Source organism: Hemitrygon akajei, chromosome 18 (genome assembly GCF_048418815.1).
Source record: "Hemitrygon akajei chromosome 18, sHemAka1.3, whole genome shotgun sequence".
Classification (NCBI taxonomy): Eukaryota; Metazoa; Chordata; class Chondrichthyes; order Myliobatiformes; family Dasyatidae; genus Hemitrygon; species Hemitrygon akajei.
Genome location: NC_133141.1, coordinates 27,159,171 through 27,178,605, shown reverse-complemented (window position 1 = coordinate 27,178,605; position 19,435 = coordinate 27,159,171). Strand labels below are relative to the sequence as shown.

The 19,435-nt window shown below is 44.1% G+C and overlaps 1 protein-coding gene across 3 annotated transcripts in view; it reads right to left on the bottom strand.

Moving 5' to 3' along the window:
• LOC140741218 (activin receptor type-1-like) overlaps positions 1 to 19,435 on the bottom strand; it is a 109,691-nt gene that overhangs the window by 37,349 nt on the left and 52,907 nt on the right. For all 3 annotated transcript variants that reach the window (XM_073071163.1, XM_073071164.1, XM_073071165.1), the window contains 5 exons: positions 12,287 to 12,480; positions 10,610 to 10,709; positions 7,883 to 8,029; positions 5,549 to 5,824; positions 445 to 642 (listed from right to left, as the gene is read on the bottom strand). In XM_073071163.1, coding sequence (XP_072927264.1) covers positions 445 to 642; positions 5,549 to 5,824; positions 7,883 to 8,029; positions 10,610 to 10,709; positions 12,287 to 12,480 — 915 coding nt within the window. The remainder of the gene's footprint in view (positions 1 to 444; positions 643 to 5,548; positions 5,825 to 7,882; positions 8,030 to 10,609; positions 10,710 to 12,286; positions 12,481 to 19,435) is intronic.

Sequence of the window (19,435 nt, the reverse complement as noted above, 5' to 3'; positions counted from 1 at the left end):
TAGACTGCTCTCTGCTTGGTTCTAGAGTGTGCTGTTCTACAGAATCGCCCTGAAAACGTTGTGAACTGCCCATCCGCACAGCATGCGTACATCTGAGTTTCTAGTCTACTGTATGAATAGACTGAAACTTCCCCACTCACTTCACTCTGCCTTTCTGACAAGCTCCCATTACTTTTGTTCACTCTTCCAGGGCCTGTACAGCATTCTCACAAGCAACTTTAAGCCCTTTATTGTTCCCTGTAACAGCTGATTCTCCCCACATTCCCACCAACTCTCCGCAGGTCAGGATTAAATCTGGATCTCTGGAACTGGGGGGAACAGGAACTCTATAACTCCTTAAATGCCAGAATGGGTGATTTCTTCATGCTCCCATGCTTCACTCTACTTCAAGGCCCCGCTACTAATATTTCCCAACAGCACGCCCGTCCCCTCGATGGCACTTACCATTGGTCACCGTCCTCCTGGCAATCTCCCACAGCACAAGACCAAATGCCCAGACATCTGTCCACTTGTACGACTCAAAACGATCGGTGCGGATGGTCTCATCCAGGACCTCTGGGGCCATGTAACGCTTGGTCCCCACTTTAGGGTTGTTTCCAATGTCCAGGAAGTCGTTGTTCTGAGAGTGCATGACAGCCAAACCTGTAGTGCGGTGAAGGAGAATGTTACGATGACTTGGAAAACGTTACGTCAGACTGAGGCACAGACATATCAAGGAAAGGAAGATCGGATTTGGTCAATGTGTGTGGCTGTCGCCAGTGTACTTAGAAAACTTAACCTCAATACTGCTCAGGTACAACTCCCCCAGGAAGTGGGAAAATATGCCACCACCGTTCTAGAGGCCCACAAAGCCCCCACCAATACCTGTGCCAGGAAGGAGAGCACAACCCTGGCACGACTAGTTGTTACAATCAAATGCAGTGTTCATACAAAGCATTCATCTGATTCAATGCCGTGCAACACTTCCGTAAAAAAACCGGTCACCCGACCCACTCATCCACATTCTCACAGCCAAGTCTGACTCTCATTGTTTGCGCGTTCTTCCCCCTTGTAAGTTTATTATCAAAGTACATATATATGAATCCATATACTACCCTGAGATTCATTTTCTTGCGAGCATTCTCAGTAGAATAAAGAAATACAATAGGATCAATGAAAAACTACACGGAAAGGCTGATGGCCAACGAATGTGCAAGATGTGTTGACCTGTTACCAATTGCTTGCCGCTGATTAGATAGAGAACAGTTACTGATGATTGCTTACCGATTGTGTCCAGCCAGCTTGCTGCCTACAAACAACCGGAATGATGCTCATCGACTATTGACTGTAATCTGACAGTTCACAGCTTGACAGCTGATTTGCAGGCGTTTCACTGCTTGTGCACAGGCAACCTGCTGTTGATTTACAATCAACTGTCTGGTGATTTATAGACACCTTACTGCTGATCGCATTTTGGCATATTTACAGGCAGCTTGCTGTTGAGGCAACTGATTGCATTCGGCCAACTTACCCCTCATCTACAGGTAATGTTGCGTATTTACAGGCAATGTACTGTTTATTTACAGGCGACTTGCTGTTTATTTACAGGCAACGTGCTGTTTATTTACAGGCGACTTGCTGTTTATTTACAGGCAATGTGCTGTTTATTTACAGGCGACTTGCTGTTTATTTACAGGCGACTTGCTGTTTATTTACAGGCGACTTGCTGTTTATTTACAGGCAACGTGCTGTTTATTTACAAGCGACTTGCTGTTTATTTACAGGCAACGTGCTGTTTATTTACAAGCGACTTGCTGTTGACTGACAGGCAACTTACTGCAAATTGACTGCTGCCTGCATTGGGCCAATCTGCTGTTGTTTTACAGTCGACTTGTTGCTGATTGACTACTGATGGCATTTTGTTAATTTAATCAGGAATCCTGATGAAGGGTCTCAGCCCAAAACGGCATTTCTTTATTCCCCTCATCAGATGCTGCCTGACCTGCTAAGTTCCTCCAGCATTTGGATTTACAGGTGATCTGTTATTGATCTACAGAAAACTCGCCACCGATTGACAGACAAACTGCTGTTGAGTTGCAGGTAACTTGCTTCTTGTTTACAGGCAGCTTTGCGGCTCATTGGCTACTGATTGCTTTCAACCAATAAGCTGTTGAGCAGAAGCAGCTTGCTGCTGAACGTTACAGGCAACGTGCTGATTGGACAGCATTTGTACACTTGCAACCTGTCAACGTTGTCCGTGGATTTAATCTTGGCAATTAGCTGATTGGACAAGCCGGCATCTAGACTCAGTTGCTGGCAGGATAATGTTTGTATTTAGACCCTGCTTAATTGACTAAAGTGGTAATTTGCGTTAAATTGGCTGTTGCATGTGATTAGGCAGTTGCTACTGATTGGCTAAAGCTTGCTAATCACTCGCAACTTGTTTCTCATTGGCTTTCGTTTGCATAAAGCCAATTGTTACTGCTGATTTGCTGGCAAATGCATGCATGCAATTTTGCCGCCAGTTGACAAATCATTGCATCAGACAGCTTGCTACTGATTGGCTATCAAATGCATACAAGTAATTTGCTGAAAGTGTACAATAATCTTGTTCCTTGTTGGTTAATATTTCATTATGGCAGTTCACTCCACACAAGAACTTAGTGCATGCAGGAAACTGGCGCTTTTTTTTTGCATGTTTGTCCTTCAAGACTGGCCTCACGGTATGCCTAGAAACACAAATCGGTTGTGAGGGATCTTCCACGCACAGCATCATCCTTATCACCTGCACAACAAAAGCACCAAGAAAGAGTAAATTAAAATAGTAGCTCACCAGACTTGTGTCACATTTTAACATGGATCACTTTGAACAGTGGTTGTTAAGTTGATACACACAGCACTAAGTTTGTGTGTGGCAGTAACTGAGCGACAAAGTCATTTGTTCTGCTGGTAATTTTATCTCCATACGGAGCCATGAAATACAGAGTGACAGGGAAACTGGCATTCCACTGCACCTTTCACAACGTCAAGGTGGCCCTGACAGCTTTGCAATCACTTTTTGAAGTGTTCGAAGTTTTGAAATGTACCTATACGCACGCAGAAAGCCAGTGCATGCAATACTAACCAGAAAGTGGGCATTGGTAATGTTGATAGAGGGAAGAGCATTGGCTAGACCATCAGTGCTACTTCCCAAAATCTTCTTTAAAATAGTGCTGTGGGAAGCTGCTGTCTCAGTGTTTTCAGTTTTTATGCCACTGTGTGCGATTGAGTCAACTTTATTTGATGCAAATACAGGTGTGCTTCCAACAACCCCAACTAATGCAGCGGAACAGAGAGGGGGGATTTTAATTTAACACTGTACTTGAAGGATAACACCTTCATCAGCACTGCACTGGATTATACAACCTCTCACGGTCCCAGAACACATTTCACACAGTCAGGAAAACTCACTAACATTCTGCTTTCTGAGGAGGCTGAAGAGAGCTGGACTGTGCACATCCATACTCACGTCAATCTACAGATGCACACTAGAGAGCATCCTAACATGCTGCGTCACTTCGTGGTACGGAAACTACACTGTGGCGGACTGGAAGGTTCGACACCGGGCAGTCAAAACTGCCCAACACATCACTGGCACCAGCCTACCCGCCATCAAGGAGGTATATACACAAGGGTGCCAGAAAAAGGACAGTAAAACAGTTACTTTCCCCAAGTAGTAAGATTGATCAACACCTCCACCCACTAACCCACCCCTCCACACCTCCAACCACCACTACTTTATCATTTCCTGTTGTCACCTCATGTACAGACACTCCTGTGCCTCCCAAAATACAATCAATCTGTGTATATAAGCTATCTATATATTTATATTGATTGTTTTTTATTGTGTTCTTTATCTTATTGTGTTTTTTATGCAGCATCAGTTCTTCTTGTACTGGAAATGAGCCCATGCCCTCCAATTACTCCCAAGTGACCAATTACCCTACTAACTCCGTACGTCTTTGGAATGTGGGAGGAAACCGGAGCACCCGGACGAAACCCAGGTGGTCATATGGGGAACGTACAAACTCCTTACCGACAGCAGCCGGAATTGAACCTGCGAGGTTGTGCGCCGACCGCTATGCTACCGTGCCGCCCATGAAAACCATCAGGAGATTTTATGAGAGAGAAAGGAGGGAACGTGAATAAGGAAACCTCAAAACGCAATAACAATATATTATGATGGCGTGTCATCCCCGAGCTTACTCCATCAAAATAACCAGTGCACCCAATGATATCCTCATCCTTTCTTTCCTCCCCAACAGCACTGTGGGAGAACCTTCACAAGAAGGACTGTAGCAGTTGAAAGAGATGGCTTCCCCCACCCCCCCACCTTTTCGAGGGCAGTGGGGAGATGGGGAATAGGGGAATAAATGCTGGTCTTGCCGTTGATGCCCACCTTCTATCGCATCACTTTAATGAAAGCTTGTATTTTAGTTCATTATGCAGACAAATGAGCGCCGTGTTCAAGCTCACCTGTTCAGAGGTGGTGAGCGGAGTCTGGGCAGTGTGCCAACTACAACAGACCGCCAGTGCCCCCTGAGGGAGAAAAGATCAGCCGAGGTTCCTGCGCCTCACCACAATTCCAGAAACCTCGGTCAGAATATGAGTGTGTTTGTGGGTGTGCAAGTGCAGTTGCGAGTGCAAATGAGAGTGTGTACACACGTGTGCCTAAATATGTGTGCTTGAAAGTGAGTGTGTGTGTGTGTGTGCTCATTTCTGAAGGTGTCCAGGATTTGGCCTGCTCACTCTCACTCTCCTGGTAGAAGACCTTCTGTTGGGGCCTCTACATCCATTTTGCCTGAATGTTGAAGCAAGGGGCACAGTCTCAGAATGCAAGGATGTCCCTTTCGAACAGGGGTGAGGGGTAATTTCTTTAGTAAGAGGGTGGTGAATCTGTGGAGTTCATTGCCACAGACGGCTATAGAGACCAAGTCATTGGGTATATTTAAAGTGGAGGTTGCTAGGTTCTTGATTAGTCAGGGCGTTAAAGGTTACAGGGGGAAGGAAGGAGAATCGGGTTGAGAGGGACAATAAATCAACCATGGTGGAACAGTGAAGGAGACTCGATGGGCCAAATGGCCTAATTCTGCTCCTATGTCTTATGGTCTAAAAGGGGGATCCAATCGGAAGGGAAGCTGCCCATGGTGTTGAACAGAGAGCAGAGCGGCTGTGTAAGTTTTGATCAATGGCGAGCAGGTAGGAAGCAGCATCAGTAAAGCAGGTAGACAGTCATCACTGGCCACCAGGATGTCAGGACAGCTGGAGACCAGAGGACCCCTGCATCCATGTCCAGGAGTGTGGGCAGTGGGCTGAAGCAGCCTTCCGAGACACAGGAGCACTGGGGTTATTGATGTGCAGGAAAATGCTTGGCACAAGAAGGGAACTGAAGCTTCTTCGTGACTGGAAGACAAAATGTAAGGTGAAGGATGTTGAACCGCGAAGAACTGAGCAGGATGTTGCTTTGCTTGTTTACCCAACTTCATTAAAGGAGGCACTGGAGAGAGCATATCTGGAGAGTAGTTGTTACCTAAGTCTGCTATGCAGCATTGCTTGTTTCTCTTGACAAGAATATTTCTGCTTTTCAGGTCCCGGTGGGCGATGGCTGCTTTGCCCGGTGTTCCAATGATTTCTGCGTGTAAGTGGACCAGGCCGCTGATGATGGAAAGTGCAAGCTTCATGCAGCCCTGCGTGTTGACAGCGTTGCACTGAAGGTAGTCGTACAGTGATCCGTTCTCATGGTAGTGGGTTATGAGCCAGAGCTGGGTGCTTGAGTTTCTGGACGTCATGTCTGAGGCGATGAAGCCTGGGGAGGGAGGAGGCAAGCACAACTGGTTAGAATGTGTTGGGCATCCCAAAATTTTCATGCTGTGTCACGGAGTACAGCACGTGGGAGAGGAGTTAGGTGGGGAGGAGTGGGGAGCTTGCTCACGTTCCACAGAATGGACATTATGAACCCACTGGCCCAAGAAAGTGTTTTTGTTCCACACTAGTTCTTCCCATCCTACTCTCTCACTCTGTCAGCAAATACTCATGTGCATTTCTCTCCCTCTTGTATGAGCGCGTTTTCCCTGAAATGCATCAACGTGCCCCATTACAGGAGAGACGTGGAGGCCTTGGAAAGGGCGCAAGGATGCTGCCTGGATTTGAGAGCATGTCTTATGAGGGTAGATTCAGCGAGCTAGGACTTTTCTCTCCGGACCGAAGGAGGATGAGAGGTGACTTGATAGAGGTGTACAAGATGGCAAAAGGCATAGATGAAGTGGAGAGACAGAGTCTTTTTGCCAGGGCGAAAATGGCTAATATTAAGGGGCATAAGTTTTATGTGATTGCAGGAAAGTAGAGGGAGGATGTCAGAATCAGGTTTTTTTTACACAGAAAGTGATTGAGTGCTTGGAACACCCTGCCATGGGTGGTGGGAGAGGCAGATACATTGGGGACATTTAAGAAACTGGCATGTAGATAGGCACATAGATGATAGAAAAATGGAAGGCTACATGGGAGGGAAGATTTAGATTGTTCTTAAGGTAGGCTAAAAGTTCGGGACAACATTATGGGCTGAAGGGCCTGTACTGTGCTGTACCGTTCAATGTTTTAAAGGGTATGAACTATAAGGAGAGGCAGGAGAAACTTGGGTGGTTTTCTTTTCAGCATCAGAGACTGAGGGGGGAACTGATGGAAGTACAGGTTGACCACCGATTTTCCAGAAACTGACGGTTCAGCACCACTTTTAATTACAAGGCCAAGTATCGCTCATTATTCATGAAATGTATGTTAGATGAGGTGAATGCTGGCAATTCTGTACAGACACTTATTAAAGAATTTAACATGAAAGACATTCTTTGGTTCATTACTCGAGGATGGGGGAAGGTAGAAGCGTCAACACTAAAGAATGGCTGCCATAAGCTGAATGTTTGATAATGTGCCTGAAGAAAAACTTGACGATGATTTTACAGGATTTCGTGTACCAAAGGAGAAAGCAGTTGTTCATGATTTGTTTGTGTATAATCAAAGATATAGCAAGTAGTTGAGAATCAGTTCAAAATCAAATAAACTGCAGATGCCGGAATTCTGAAATAAAAACAGAAACTGTTAGAAACACTCAGCAGGTCAGCCAGTCGAGGGAAGAACAGGGTTAAGGTTTCGGACCTGGGAAAGAGAGAGAAAATTGTTTTTCAGAAACAGAGAAGATGATGGAGACGACTGGATGGGACAAGGAAAATAGCTGTGATAGGGTGAGGCCAGTGTTGCCATGGGGATGTTCGAACAATTCATCCTGCATTTAGAAGATGACAAAGAAACATTGTGTGTTGCAAGCTGTTGCCAGACTATGCTAATTGAGAGAGAAAAAGTCCTGAGTCGACATCACAGAGACACAAAAAACTAGAGAACTGGAGATGCGGGTATCTGGAGCAACACAAAAAATGCTGGAGGAACTCAGCAGGCCAGGCAGCAACTGTGGAGGTAAATGGACAGTCAATATTTTTAATCAGGGATGAAGGTTGGGTTTTGGTTCAACAATGAAGGGAAATGCCCCAGGCTCTTGTGATGTAGATAGAGATATTGAAGGCTTGCTGTTAATACTCAAAGTGGGATGGTTGAGCTCAGGAAGATGGAGGTTGTTACAGAGGGTGTTGGAGGAGTGGGAAGAGACTGGGAAAGAAGTGAAAGGTAGAAGCTAAGATAGGATGAAATTAGTTCCATAGGGAAAGAATGGGCTAAAATAATATTGGAACTATGTTGCTTGTGCATTTTCAGGACGAGGTAGAGCTGTGGTTGGACTACTGTGAGGATGGAGGGAGTGACCCCCCAGTGAGATGTGGTCACTCTGATGATCTCTCATTCCCAGTTCTGCAGCACTTACCTAGAATGTTATCGTGCCTCAGTAAGACTGTGTTGTAGATCTCTGTCTCCCGAAACCAGGACTGTTCATCTCTTGAAGAGAAGATCTTAACGGCTACATTTTCCCCCTGCCACATGCCTCTCCACACTTCACCGTAGCGTCCTTTCCCTAAGCAAAGGCAAACAAAGATTAGGAAACAGGAGCTGGGATTTTCCAGTGGCTTTGCAGTGGGAAGGGAGGCAGCGAAGGTTGGACATTCATTTCTCGCTGTGGAACCAAACTGTACACCAAACGCCCAGTTTGAATTGAAGCCGAGTCAACTGATTTTTAACAGAGGTAATATTTGACCTGAGTCGGGGAAAATAGACAAGTGCGCCATGGTAGTGTCGTGGTTAATACAACTCGGGGTGCTCCAAAGTTCGGAGTTCAGTTCTAGTTGGTGCTGTTCTGTAAGGAGTCTCTGTACGTCCTCCCCATGGAACGTGTGGGTTTTCTCTGGGTACTATATACTGCACGTAAAATATATAATTATCTTACAGCTAAGCTGGGAAGAGTGTTGTGCATTTAATATTTCAGTAGTATAGTACATATATTGTTTGACTAAGCACTCTTTGTTGTTTACTTAAGTCATTACAGGTTATGTGTAAAAGTACATGAATGGCACACATCACCATGTCATATGTGCGTGCTTCACTAAAGTAAAAATTAAGTAGACACATTCATCCCTGGGCTTGTGTTTTTCTTTCAATTAGTTTTGAAGTTACAAAACATAACACTGATGAAGGGTCTCAGCCCAAAACACAGTTTATTCCTTTCCGCAGATGCTGCCTGACCCGCTGAGTTCTTCCAGCACTTTGTATGCATTACTCTTTGATCCACAGGCTAAGTTAATGCGACTCAGTAGGAATGGCTATTGCCACTGACTCAGAAGGTTTCTGGTTCAAGTCCCATTCTGTAGACTGGAACACTGCCATGCTGAGGCAATGGGCTGCTTACAACAAGACCATCATTTCTACTGAAATAGACAGGCTTAAATAAGGCCTCCGTCACACACACCTGAAGACGATGTTACTATAAATGGCAGAGAATGATCCTTAACTCTCTTTTATTTACCTGACTTGGCTGAAGGCAATCATGTTGCTTGTATGGGGAATCACTGTCGTCGTTTTGGTCCTGAGAACTGTTTCTCTCGAGCTTTTATGTCTCTTTTCAAATACACTTTGTAGATTGCATGTGACACTGTGCTGTTTAAGTTGACCCTCGTTGCTGAGCAAATGAGTTTTGATTGTTCAAGAATAGCATGTTTACTCCAGCTGGGTGAATCCGCTCACCCCCTCCAGCCCATTAGCTGACCGTGTTGTCCACTGACTTTTAATTCCTTCTAATTCCCATTAATTGGAAGCTCAGCACTCTTTGGTCAGTACATATACTCGCTGCAGAGGTGCAGGGTAACTGGCAGTACTTGGGAGTTGGTAGTCATGTGTGACTCGGCTGTCCGCTGTGCCTAGCCACCCATGACTGAGATGGTAGACACAGCACAAACAGCACCTATGAAAATGCCAATTTCAGTAGAATCTCAGACGGTGACGAGGAGGCGTACAGGAGTGGGGTAGATCAGCTTGTTGAGTGGTGTTGAAACAACAACCTTGCACTTAACATGAGTAAGACCAAAGAATTGATTGTGGACTTCAGGAACGGGAAGTCGAAGAAACACACAACAGTCGTCATCGAGGGATCAGAAATGGAAAGGGTGAGCAGTTTCAAGTTCCTGGGTGTCAACATCTCTGAGGATCTATCCTGGGCCCAACATATTGATGCAATTATGAAGAGTGCACAACAGCAGCTACATTTCATTAGGAGTTTGAGGAGAATTAGTATGTCATCAGAGACTCAAGTGAATTTCTACTGATGTACTGTGGAGACCATTCTAACTGGTTGCACCACTGTCTTGTATGGAGAGTCACTGCACAAGATCAGGAAAAGCTGCAGAAAGTTGTAAACTCAGCCAGTTCCATCATGGGCACTAGCCTCCCCCGCACTGAGAACACCTTCAAAAAGCAATGCCTCAAAAAGGCGGCGTTCATCACTAAGAACCCCCATCACCCAGGACAGGCCCTCTTCTCATTGGTACCATCAGGGAGGAGGTACAGGAACCTGAAGACACACACTCAACATTTTAGAAACAGCTTCTTCCCCTCTGCCATCCGATTCTGAATGGGCACTGAACCCATGAACATCACCTCACTATTTTTGCTCTCTTTCTACACTACTTATTCAATTTTTATATATATTTCTCATTTCTTAAGATTTATATTATACCATGTACACCGTGCTGCTAGTGTTAACCAACACACTTCACGACATACAGTTTGTCAGTGATTATAAACCTGATTCCAATTCTGACTAAGAACATTGTGTTTTGTTTGTGATGACAATGGGAAAAATTGGGAACTGTTTCTTGCCTCACTACAAGTCAATTGGGCATAAAATGCTTTGAAGTATCCTGAGGTAATGAAAGACACCATGTAAATGCAGTACTGTTTTAACAGAAGGAATCCATACAGCTTGGCATAGCTTAACCCAGAACAATCTAAGACATATCTCTCCAACCAGCTCCCTCCACATCTTACTGCGTTTCAGACCCTTCATTAAAATGCTTTCCCCCTCAAGGCACGATGCTAAGGTTAACAAAGCATGAAAATGAATTCTAAGAAGGTAAAGAGGGTGCTTGGAATAGTTTGTACTAACCTACACATTCGATCAGTGTGATTTGCCTGGCCACTGTTCTCTGAACAAGGAAAGGGAGACCAGAGCCACTACCAGAGGTGCAGGAATGATCAAACAGGTCCTAAGGTGAGAAACAAAAAAGAGGCATTTTAATTAAGGATTAGAGCAATTCTTTGCAAGAACTCACAAGACATGAACAGCAGTTGAAGACATCATTGTTTAACAAAATTGTACGTGACATCACAGAAAGAGGCCGATAAACCCTCTTGCTCCATGTGGGATTCTCTTATATTCCTCATATAGTTGGAAGAATTTGGGAACATAATATCCAATCCTCTTTCTCAGGAATTATATAAGGCACTGGAGAGGGAACACTTGGAGTACCGTGAACAATTTTGGTCACTCTGTTAGAGAAAGATCTTATTAAACAAGAAAAAGTGCAGAAAAGGTTTGCCAGGATGTTACCTGGACTTGGGGGCCTCAATTACAGGAGGGGTTGCATAGACTAGGTACATATTTATTCTCTGAAACGTGGGAGATTGAGTGGTGACCTGATAGAGGTGCTGTATATAGAATCATGAAGAGCATAGACAGGATGAAATCACGTAGTCTTTTCACCAGGGACGAGTAAAGATGAATAAACTCTTTCAGGCTTCCAGCTGAGTACAGGTATCGATTATAACCGATGTTTCGATGACAAACTGCCATCTTCTTCAAGGAAAGAGGGCATAGGTTTAAGATCAAAGGGTGAGATTTAAAAGAGATCTCAGGGGCATCTTTCTCACACAAAGAACGGTGCATACTTGGAGTGAGCTCCATAGTGATTGAGGTGGGAATATTGGCAGCATTTAAAAGCCATCTAAGATTAGTACGTGGATAGGTGAAGTTTAGAGGGCTATGGGCCAAATGCAGGCAAGTGGGACTATCTTACTGGGCAACACAGTCGGCAAGGACATCTTGGGCCGAAGGGCCAGTTTCCATTCTGTATGGCTCTATGACTCTACGACTGGAATTCAGAGATGGGTGCTCGGTGACGTATGGTAGTAAGGGAGATATTGGTGGTAGGTGAAGGAAGAGCCAGGCTTAGTAGTAACTCACGTCACTGCTGGTGACCACTGTCACTCACCGACATTAGCATTTGTATAACATCTTAGTGAAGATGCCTCCCCCACCATGAATCACATGGATTAGGAGAAAGAGGAGTGGAAATAATAAAGTGGTCGGGAATTTCCAGTCTGTTATACCGAACAGTCCAGGTGGCAAGAGGGTCTGCTGGTTGGATGAGAATTGAATTTGCCCCGATGTACATTTCTTTGTGTTAGCAAGATATGACTGTAATTACAGAGGGTGACAGTAAACCTCACTGTGCCAATAGCCCTTTAGAACCACCCATTCCTTTTCCATTTGTACCCTTCAACAGCTGATAGGGCTATTGTGTTCCCTGCTGTGATGAACATCCATAGAGTTGTTTCACTCTTAACCTGCCCTGCATTAAGCCAGCGTTTGTGTTTCCCAGCTCCTGGACATTTTGTTACTCACAGACCAAAGGAAAGGACGCTCCCAGTTTGCTCTTTCAGAAACATTTTACCTGCTCTTCCTCAGAGAGCAACTTCACAGTTGGTCAATCGTGCCAACTCTTGTTTCCCTTCTATGCTACGTTTACAGAATTCTGCAGGCAAGGAGAGACTGAAAACTTACGCCAATTGTGTTGTCTCCAAGCTCAGCTATTTTCAGCATTTCTGTCTGGTTCAGTTCTTCGTCCTTGTTCAAAAATGGCATCATTTTGTTTTTACAGAGTTTCTGGTGGAACAGCAGCAACAGGACTACCAGAACACACAGCACCACAACTGGGACTACCACTGTGACCAGGGAAGAGAAGTTTTCCTTTGTTTCTGAGAAAAGAGAAATCACAGGAGACAATGAGCAGTAAGTATCAACCTCATAGTGTCACATGTTCATGCAGCCCAGAAACAAGTCCTTGGCCCAACTGGTCCACGCAGACCAGGATTACCATCTAAGGTGGTCCCAATATCCTGCGTTTGGCCCATATCCCTCTAAATCTTTCCTATCCATGTACCAGTCCAAGTATCTTTTAAATGTTGTTAATGTATCCACCTCAACTGCTTCCTCTGGCAGCTGGTTCTATATACCTGTGGTAAACTATGTGTATACCTGTCTGGACACGCCCCTCTGCTGACTGCTCCTGTGGCTCCTCCCACAGACCCCTGTATAAAGGCGATTGGAGGCAGTGCTCCTCCCTCAGTCTCCAGGATGTCGTGGTCACGTTTGCAGCTAATAAAAGCCTATCTTTTGCCGCCCGTCTCTGAGAGTTTTTGATGGTGCATCAATACCCACCACATTCTGGGTAAAAAAGTTGCCTCTCATGTTCCTATAAAAGATCTGCCCTCTCAACTTTAACCTATGCCATCTTGTTCTTGATTCCCCAAATCTGGGAAAAAGACTATGCGTATTCACCCTATCTATGCCCTCATGGTTCATCCACCTCTATAGGATCTCCTCTCATTCTCCTGTGCTCTAATAAATAAATTCTAACCTCTCAATCTCTCTCCACAACTCAGTCTGTTGAGTCCTGGCAACATCCTCATAAATATCCTCTGCACTCTTTCCAGCATAATGACATCTTTCCTATAGCAGGGTGACTAAAACTGAACACAACGCTTCAAATGCAGCCTCAACAATGTCTTGTATAACTGCAACATAACATCTCAGCTTCTATACTTAATGCCCTGACTGATGAAGGACAGCATGCCAAAAGCCTTCTTTACCACCCTGTCTACCCGTGACGCCAATTTTCAGGGATCTATATGCTTATTCTTGTAGGCTCCTCTCTTCTACAACATTGCAACCTCTACACCAGGGCCTCTGCTGTTTGTGATGTATACAAATGACCTGGATGAGAATATAAATGGATGGGTTAGTAATTTTGCAGATGATATGAAGATTAGTGGAGTTGTGGATAGCATAAGAAGACTGGCAAAGAATACAGCGCAATACAGATCAATTGCAGATAAGGGCGGAGAAATGGCAGATGGAGTTTAACCTGGACAAATGTGAGGTGTTGCACCTCGGTAGGGCAAATGTAAAGAGACAGCACACTGTTAAGAGCAAGACCCTTATCAGTGTTGATGACAGAGGAATCTTGGGGTCCACGTTTATAGCTTCTTGAAAGTGGCAACACAGCACGGGTTGATGGGGTGGTTAAGAAGGTATATGGCATACGTGCCTTTATTAGTCTAGGAATTGAGTTCAAAAGTCAGGAAGTTATGCTGCAGCTTTTTGAACACCAGTTAGGCTGCATCTGGAGTATTGGATACAGTCCTGGTCACCCCATTACAGGAAAGGTGTCGAGGCTTTGGAGAGGGTGTAGAAAAGGTTTAGCATGATGCTCCCTGGATTAGAGGGCATGTGCTATAATGAGAGGTTGGACATACATGAGTTATTTTCTCTGAAATGGCGGAGGCTGAAGGGAGATCTAATAGAGGTTTATAAGATTATAAGAGGGATAGATAGAGTAGACAGACAGTATCTTTTTGCCGGGGTTGAAATGTCTAATACCAGAGGTCATACACTTAAGGTGAGAGGGAGTAATTTCAAAGCAGATGTGAAGGGCAATTTTATTTACACACAGAGCCTGGAATGCACTGCCTAGGGTGGTGGTAGAGGCAGAAACATCAGGGTCTTTTAATGATGTTTAGATAAGAACATAAATATGAGAGAAATGGAAGGATATGGACATTGTGTAGGACGAAGGGATTAGTTTAGTTGGCCATTTGATTACTAATTTAAGTAATTCAGAACAATCTTCTGGGCCAAAGGGCCTGTTCCTGTGCTGTGTTCTATGTTGACATTACCCAAGGCCCTACTGTTCACTGTACAAGTCCTACCCTGGTCAGTCTTCCCAAGATGCACCACCTCATATTTTGCTGAATTAAACTCCATTTGCCATTTCTCAGCCCACTTACCCAGCTGATCAAGATCCTTCTGTAATCCATGGTAACTAACTTCACTATCTATTCACCATAACTGGGTGGTAAACACACATTCTAACATGGGTACAGGAGGAGGTCACCCAGCTTCTCCAACCTATTCCAGCATTCAGTGACTGATCTGTATGTTCCCTTCATCTACATGTACGAACAGTTGGTTTTGTCTCCATTTCCTGCCTATTCCCCAGAACTTTTCCCTATTTCACATCATCAAGAGCCTGGCTCTATTCCACTTCATTCCCTGAAGAAAAAACTGATCATTCTTGGATATAACATTTCCAATGATCGACCATCCTCAACAAACTGTGGAGGGAGGGTATTCTATACTGGACCCCAGTATTCCATAGTCCACCTCTTAGTTTTATGTGTCTTTTCTCTGAGTGTTCTCACTTGATGAAACAACTTTCATCAGAGATCAGAGATCTCTCTCCACTTGAGGTACCCCACTTGACCACCCCACCGAATTTCCTGCCCTCCCAGAAATTTAAGATACCTTGTTCCCAATAGAATACAGTCACAAAGGAAGACACCAAGTTCTCTTACCACTTTGTTTAAGTCATATTTAACTTCTGCAGTGTTTACTATGAGTGGAAAAGTTGATTTATTGACTTTAGGGGTGCAATATAATTTCTAGAAAAAAATCCCATTCAAAGGAAATGAGTACTAATTGGAAATGATTACATGGAGTTGGAAAAGTTGAATATCAAAATATTCCAGTGAAAGGTTTTAAACTAAACTGGTTTCCCTCAGGTGGAGAACTAACACTGGACAGTAAAACACACACAAACTGCTGGAGGAGCTCAGTAGGCCATCAACACCTATGGAGAGGAATAAACAGTCAAAATTTCAGGGCAAGAGCCTTCCTCAGGACTGAAAAGGAAGGGGGAAAATCCAGAGTAAGATGGCGGAGGGGAGGGGAAGGAGTAAAAGCTGACAGGTGAAAAATGAAACCAGGTGAGGGGTAGGTATGTGGGTGGGCGGGGAGGGGAAATAAAGTGAGAAGCTGGGAGATGATAGGTGGAAAAGGTAAAGCACTGAAGAAGGAATCTGACAGGAGAGGAGAGTGAACCATGGGAGAAAGGGAAGGAGAGGCACCAGAGGGAGGTGATAGGCAGGTGAGGAGAAGAGAAGGGGTGATAGGGGAGCCAGAATGAGGAATGGAGAAGGGGGGGGGGGGGAAGTTAGAAAAATCAATATTCACGCTATCAGGCTGGAGGCTACCCAGATGGAAATTGAGGTATTGCTCCTCCAACCTGAGAGTGGCCTCATCGTGGCAGCAAAGGAGGGCATGGACTGCCAGTGTCAGAATGGGAATGGGAAGCAAAGTTAAAATGGGTGGCTACCAGGAAATTTCACCTTTCCTGGTGGATGGAGCAACGGTGCTCGACAGTGAATGTGGGAAACACGTAGAGTATATTGGAATATATACAGACATGGTCCCATGTTCTGTACAGGTGATTTCAAGAGTTATTTGGATTTAAAACCCTGTGTGTGACATGTGCTTCCTGTGCACATATCTTACTTTCTTTTGTTGTTATTAAATCCATGCTTTTCTGATAAGATGCCAATGCCAAGGTTTCCAATGTTACGATGTTAACAGTCAGAATGTGCAGGCTTTGACCACAAGGTGGCTCCAAAGTGGCATTTGCAGCTTAATCTTTTCGACTGTGAGGCTTCCTCTCTTGGGTCAGGTGGCTTGAACAGGCAAAGGTCAGAATGAAAAGGCACAACCTTGAGCTTATGGTTACCACCAGTGGTAGATCTTCCCCGAGTCAAGAAACCAAGCCACCTTGTGCCACTCTGCACCAGTCTCTCTATGCCCAGTCTCAAGCGGTACATGTAGTACCATTCACGACTTTAGGATTTAGAACCCAAGAAATAGGAGCGGGAGTAATCCATCCTGTTATTCATTATAATCAGGACTGATCTTTTTACCACCATTTCCATATCCCTGATATCGTTAATATCCAGAGATCTATCAATCTCTTTTTGACTGAGCACCTGTAAGATTCCAGGGTAGAGAATTACTAAGTTTTCCCACCCTGTGAGGGAAAGATTTTATCCCCTCATCTCAATGTTAAATAGACCACCCCTGATTCTGAGAAGGTATCCTCAGCCAATGGAAACACCCTGGATCTATCCTTTCAAGTCCTTTGACTATTTTTCAAATTTTGATGAGATCTTCTCTTATTCTTCTAAACTCTGGAGAACACAGTCCGAGTTGACTCAATCTCTCCTCACGTGAGAAACCCACCATCCCTGGACCACTCTAGAGAATCCTCGCTGCACTCTCAGTGGCAATTAGAGGTGAAGAGATCAGAACTGCCCACGGTACTCCAGGTGTGGTCTCACCAAGACCCTATACAATTGGAATAGGATTTTCCTTATTTCTGTACTCAAACCTTCTTATAACAAAGGCTAACATATCACTTGTCCTCTTAATCACTTGCTACACCTGCATATTGACTTTCATTTTCTTGCATATGAGCACATCCAAGTCCATTTGAACATCATCACCACTGATCTCTTATCATTTACCATATCCTCTGCTTATCCATATCCCTGTTCCCTCAGCTTATCCATATCCCTGTTCCCTCAGCTTATCCATATCCCTGTTCCCTCTGCTTATCCATATCCCTGTTCCCTCAGCTTATCCATATCCCTGTTCCCTCAGCTTATCCATATCCCTGTTCCCTCAGCTTATCCATATGCTCCCAACCCCAACACCTCTGTGCATCCCCCTCCCCACTCACACCCTCACCTAGTGTAGGAACAAAAGCAAACTCAGAAACAGGACAGTTGGGTGACCTTGGGCAAACAGCTGGTCCAGGCTGTGAACAGCTGGTTCCTTGAGATACCCTCCTAGTCCTACCATTATCCCCATTCTTTGCATTCTGCCTGATAATTAATTTCTGTGCTCTCACCTTGTCGACTTGTCTCCTATGGGACCGTATTGAAAGTTTCTGGAACTCCAAGTGCACTTCATCTATTGGTTTCCCCATCTACACCAGCAGATTTCTCTTCATACTGTAAATCTATGTTGCTTTTCTTCAAAGTATCTGTTATTATATCTTCCATTTTAATATTTTTCAGACATTAGGTGACCAGCTCAGATTCTTCTTTCCTTCTTTTCTTAAACAGTGTGATCACATTTTCTCCCATTCATTCCATGGGCATCATTCCTGGATCTATGGAATTTTGGAAGATGAGAACCAGATCATCTATCTCTATGGCCATGTCTTTCCAAACTTCAGGGTGTAGATTATTGTGTTGTTGGCTTTCAAGCTCATGAACTTGTCTAGTTTTATTTTGTTGATCAATACTTATTTCCTTTGCTCCTCATTCTCACACAACCCTTGATTCTCTAACGTACCTGTCAGATTCTCCACTGTTGTCTTCAATGAAGACAGATACAAAGTAATTGTTTAATTTCACAGCCAGTTATTCCCAATTATAAATTCTCCTGCCCCTTTCTACAAGGGGGTACTTTTGCCCTCATTAAACTTTCCCTTTTAATGTTCCTGTAACATTCCTACAGTCCTTTTTTATGTTCCTCACCAGTTCACTCTCAAGTTTGGCCTTCTCTTTGTTTACTGTTTTTTTGCTCCTTTGGTGCTGAACTCCCAATTCTCGGTCTACTGCTATTTCTGGCATCTTTCTGGGTTTTATTTCTTTCATTAATTTATCTTGTCACCCACAACAAAATCATTTTCCAAATTTCTGTGCTTCAGAGGATTTTTTTTTGCTACTTATGCATTCTTTTAGTGAACACTAACCATTGCCTGCTCTTCATTAGGAATATAAGGAGATTTGGTTTGTCAACATCGACTCTTGGAAGATTCTCCAGATGTACATTGGAGAACATTTTGACTGGTTGCATCATCACCTGGTATGGAGAGGCCAATGCAGAGGGTTGTAAACTCAACAAACTCCATTAGGGACACGACTGTCCCCACCTTCAAGAGGCGATGCCCTAAGAAGGCAGCATTCATCATTAAGGACCGTCACCATCTAGGACATGCCCTCTTCTCATTACCACCATCAGAGAGGAGGTACAGGAACAGCTTCTTCCCCTCTGCCATTAGATTTCTGAGTGCTCCATTAACCCATGAATCTTATTTTTTTGCACTGTTTGTTATTTTTGTAATTTAAAGCAATTTTATGTACTTGCACTGTACTGCTGCCACAAAGCAACACACTTCACCTCATATAAGTCAATGATGATAAATTTGATTCCAATTCTGGTTCACCGTCACTCCTTTCAATGTATTCTCTAAATCAACTACAACCAATTCCCTCATACCTTCATGGCTTCCTCTGTTTAGATTTAAGGGTTTAGTTTCATATGAAATTATATTTCTTTCAAACTGAGGTAACATTCTGTCACATTATGGTCATTCTTCCCCAAAGGTCCCTTAAATAACAAAATGATTAATTAACCCTTTCTCATTCCACAAGGTCTACACTAGTCCTTTCCCTAGTTGGTTCCTTAAGATATTGATCTAAGAAACCATCCTCCGTGAAATGCTCCTCCTCTCTATCACAGCTGACTTGACTTCTCCACTCTATTATGACTCTGTTACTCTTCTTAAACGCTTCTCTAAGTTCCAGGCCTATTCTGTGCCTGGTATTACAACTACTATTTGGTGGTTCTCAATAATGCCTACCAATATTTTCTGCCTTTTTCTCTTTTTTGACTCCACCCAATATGGCTGTACTTCCCCATCAGGTCTTGCTGAGCCAAGGTCCTTTCTAACCACAATACTGATCTACCTTCCTATTTATAGCACCACCCTGCCTCCTTTTACGTTCTGCCTTGTCCTTCTTAAGCATTGAACAC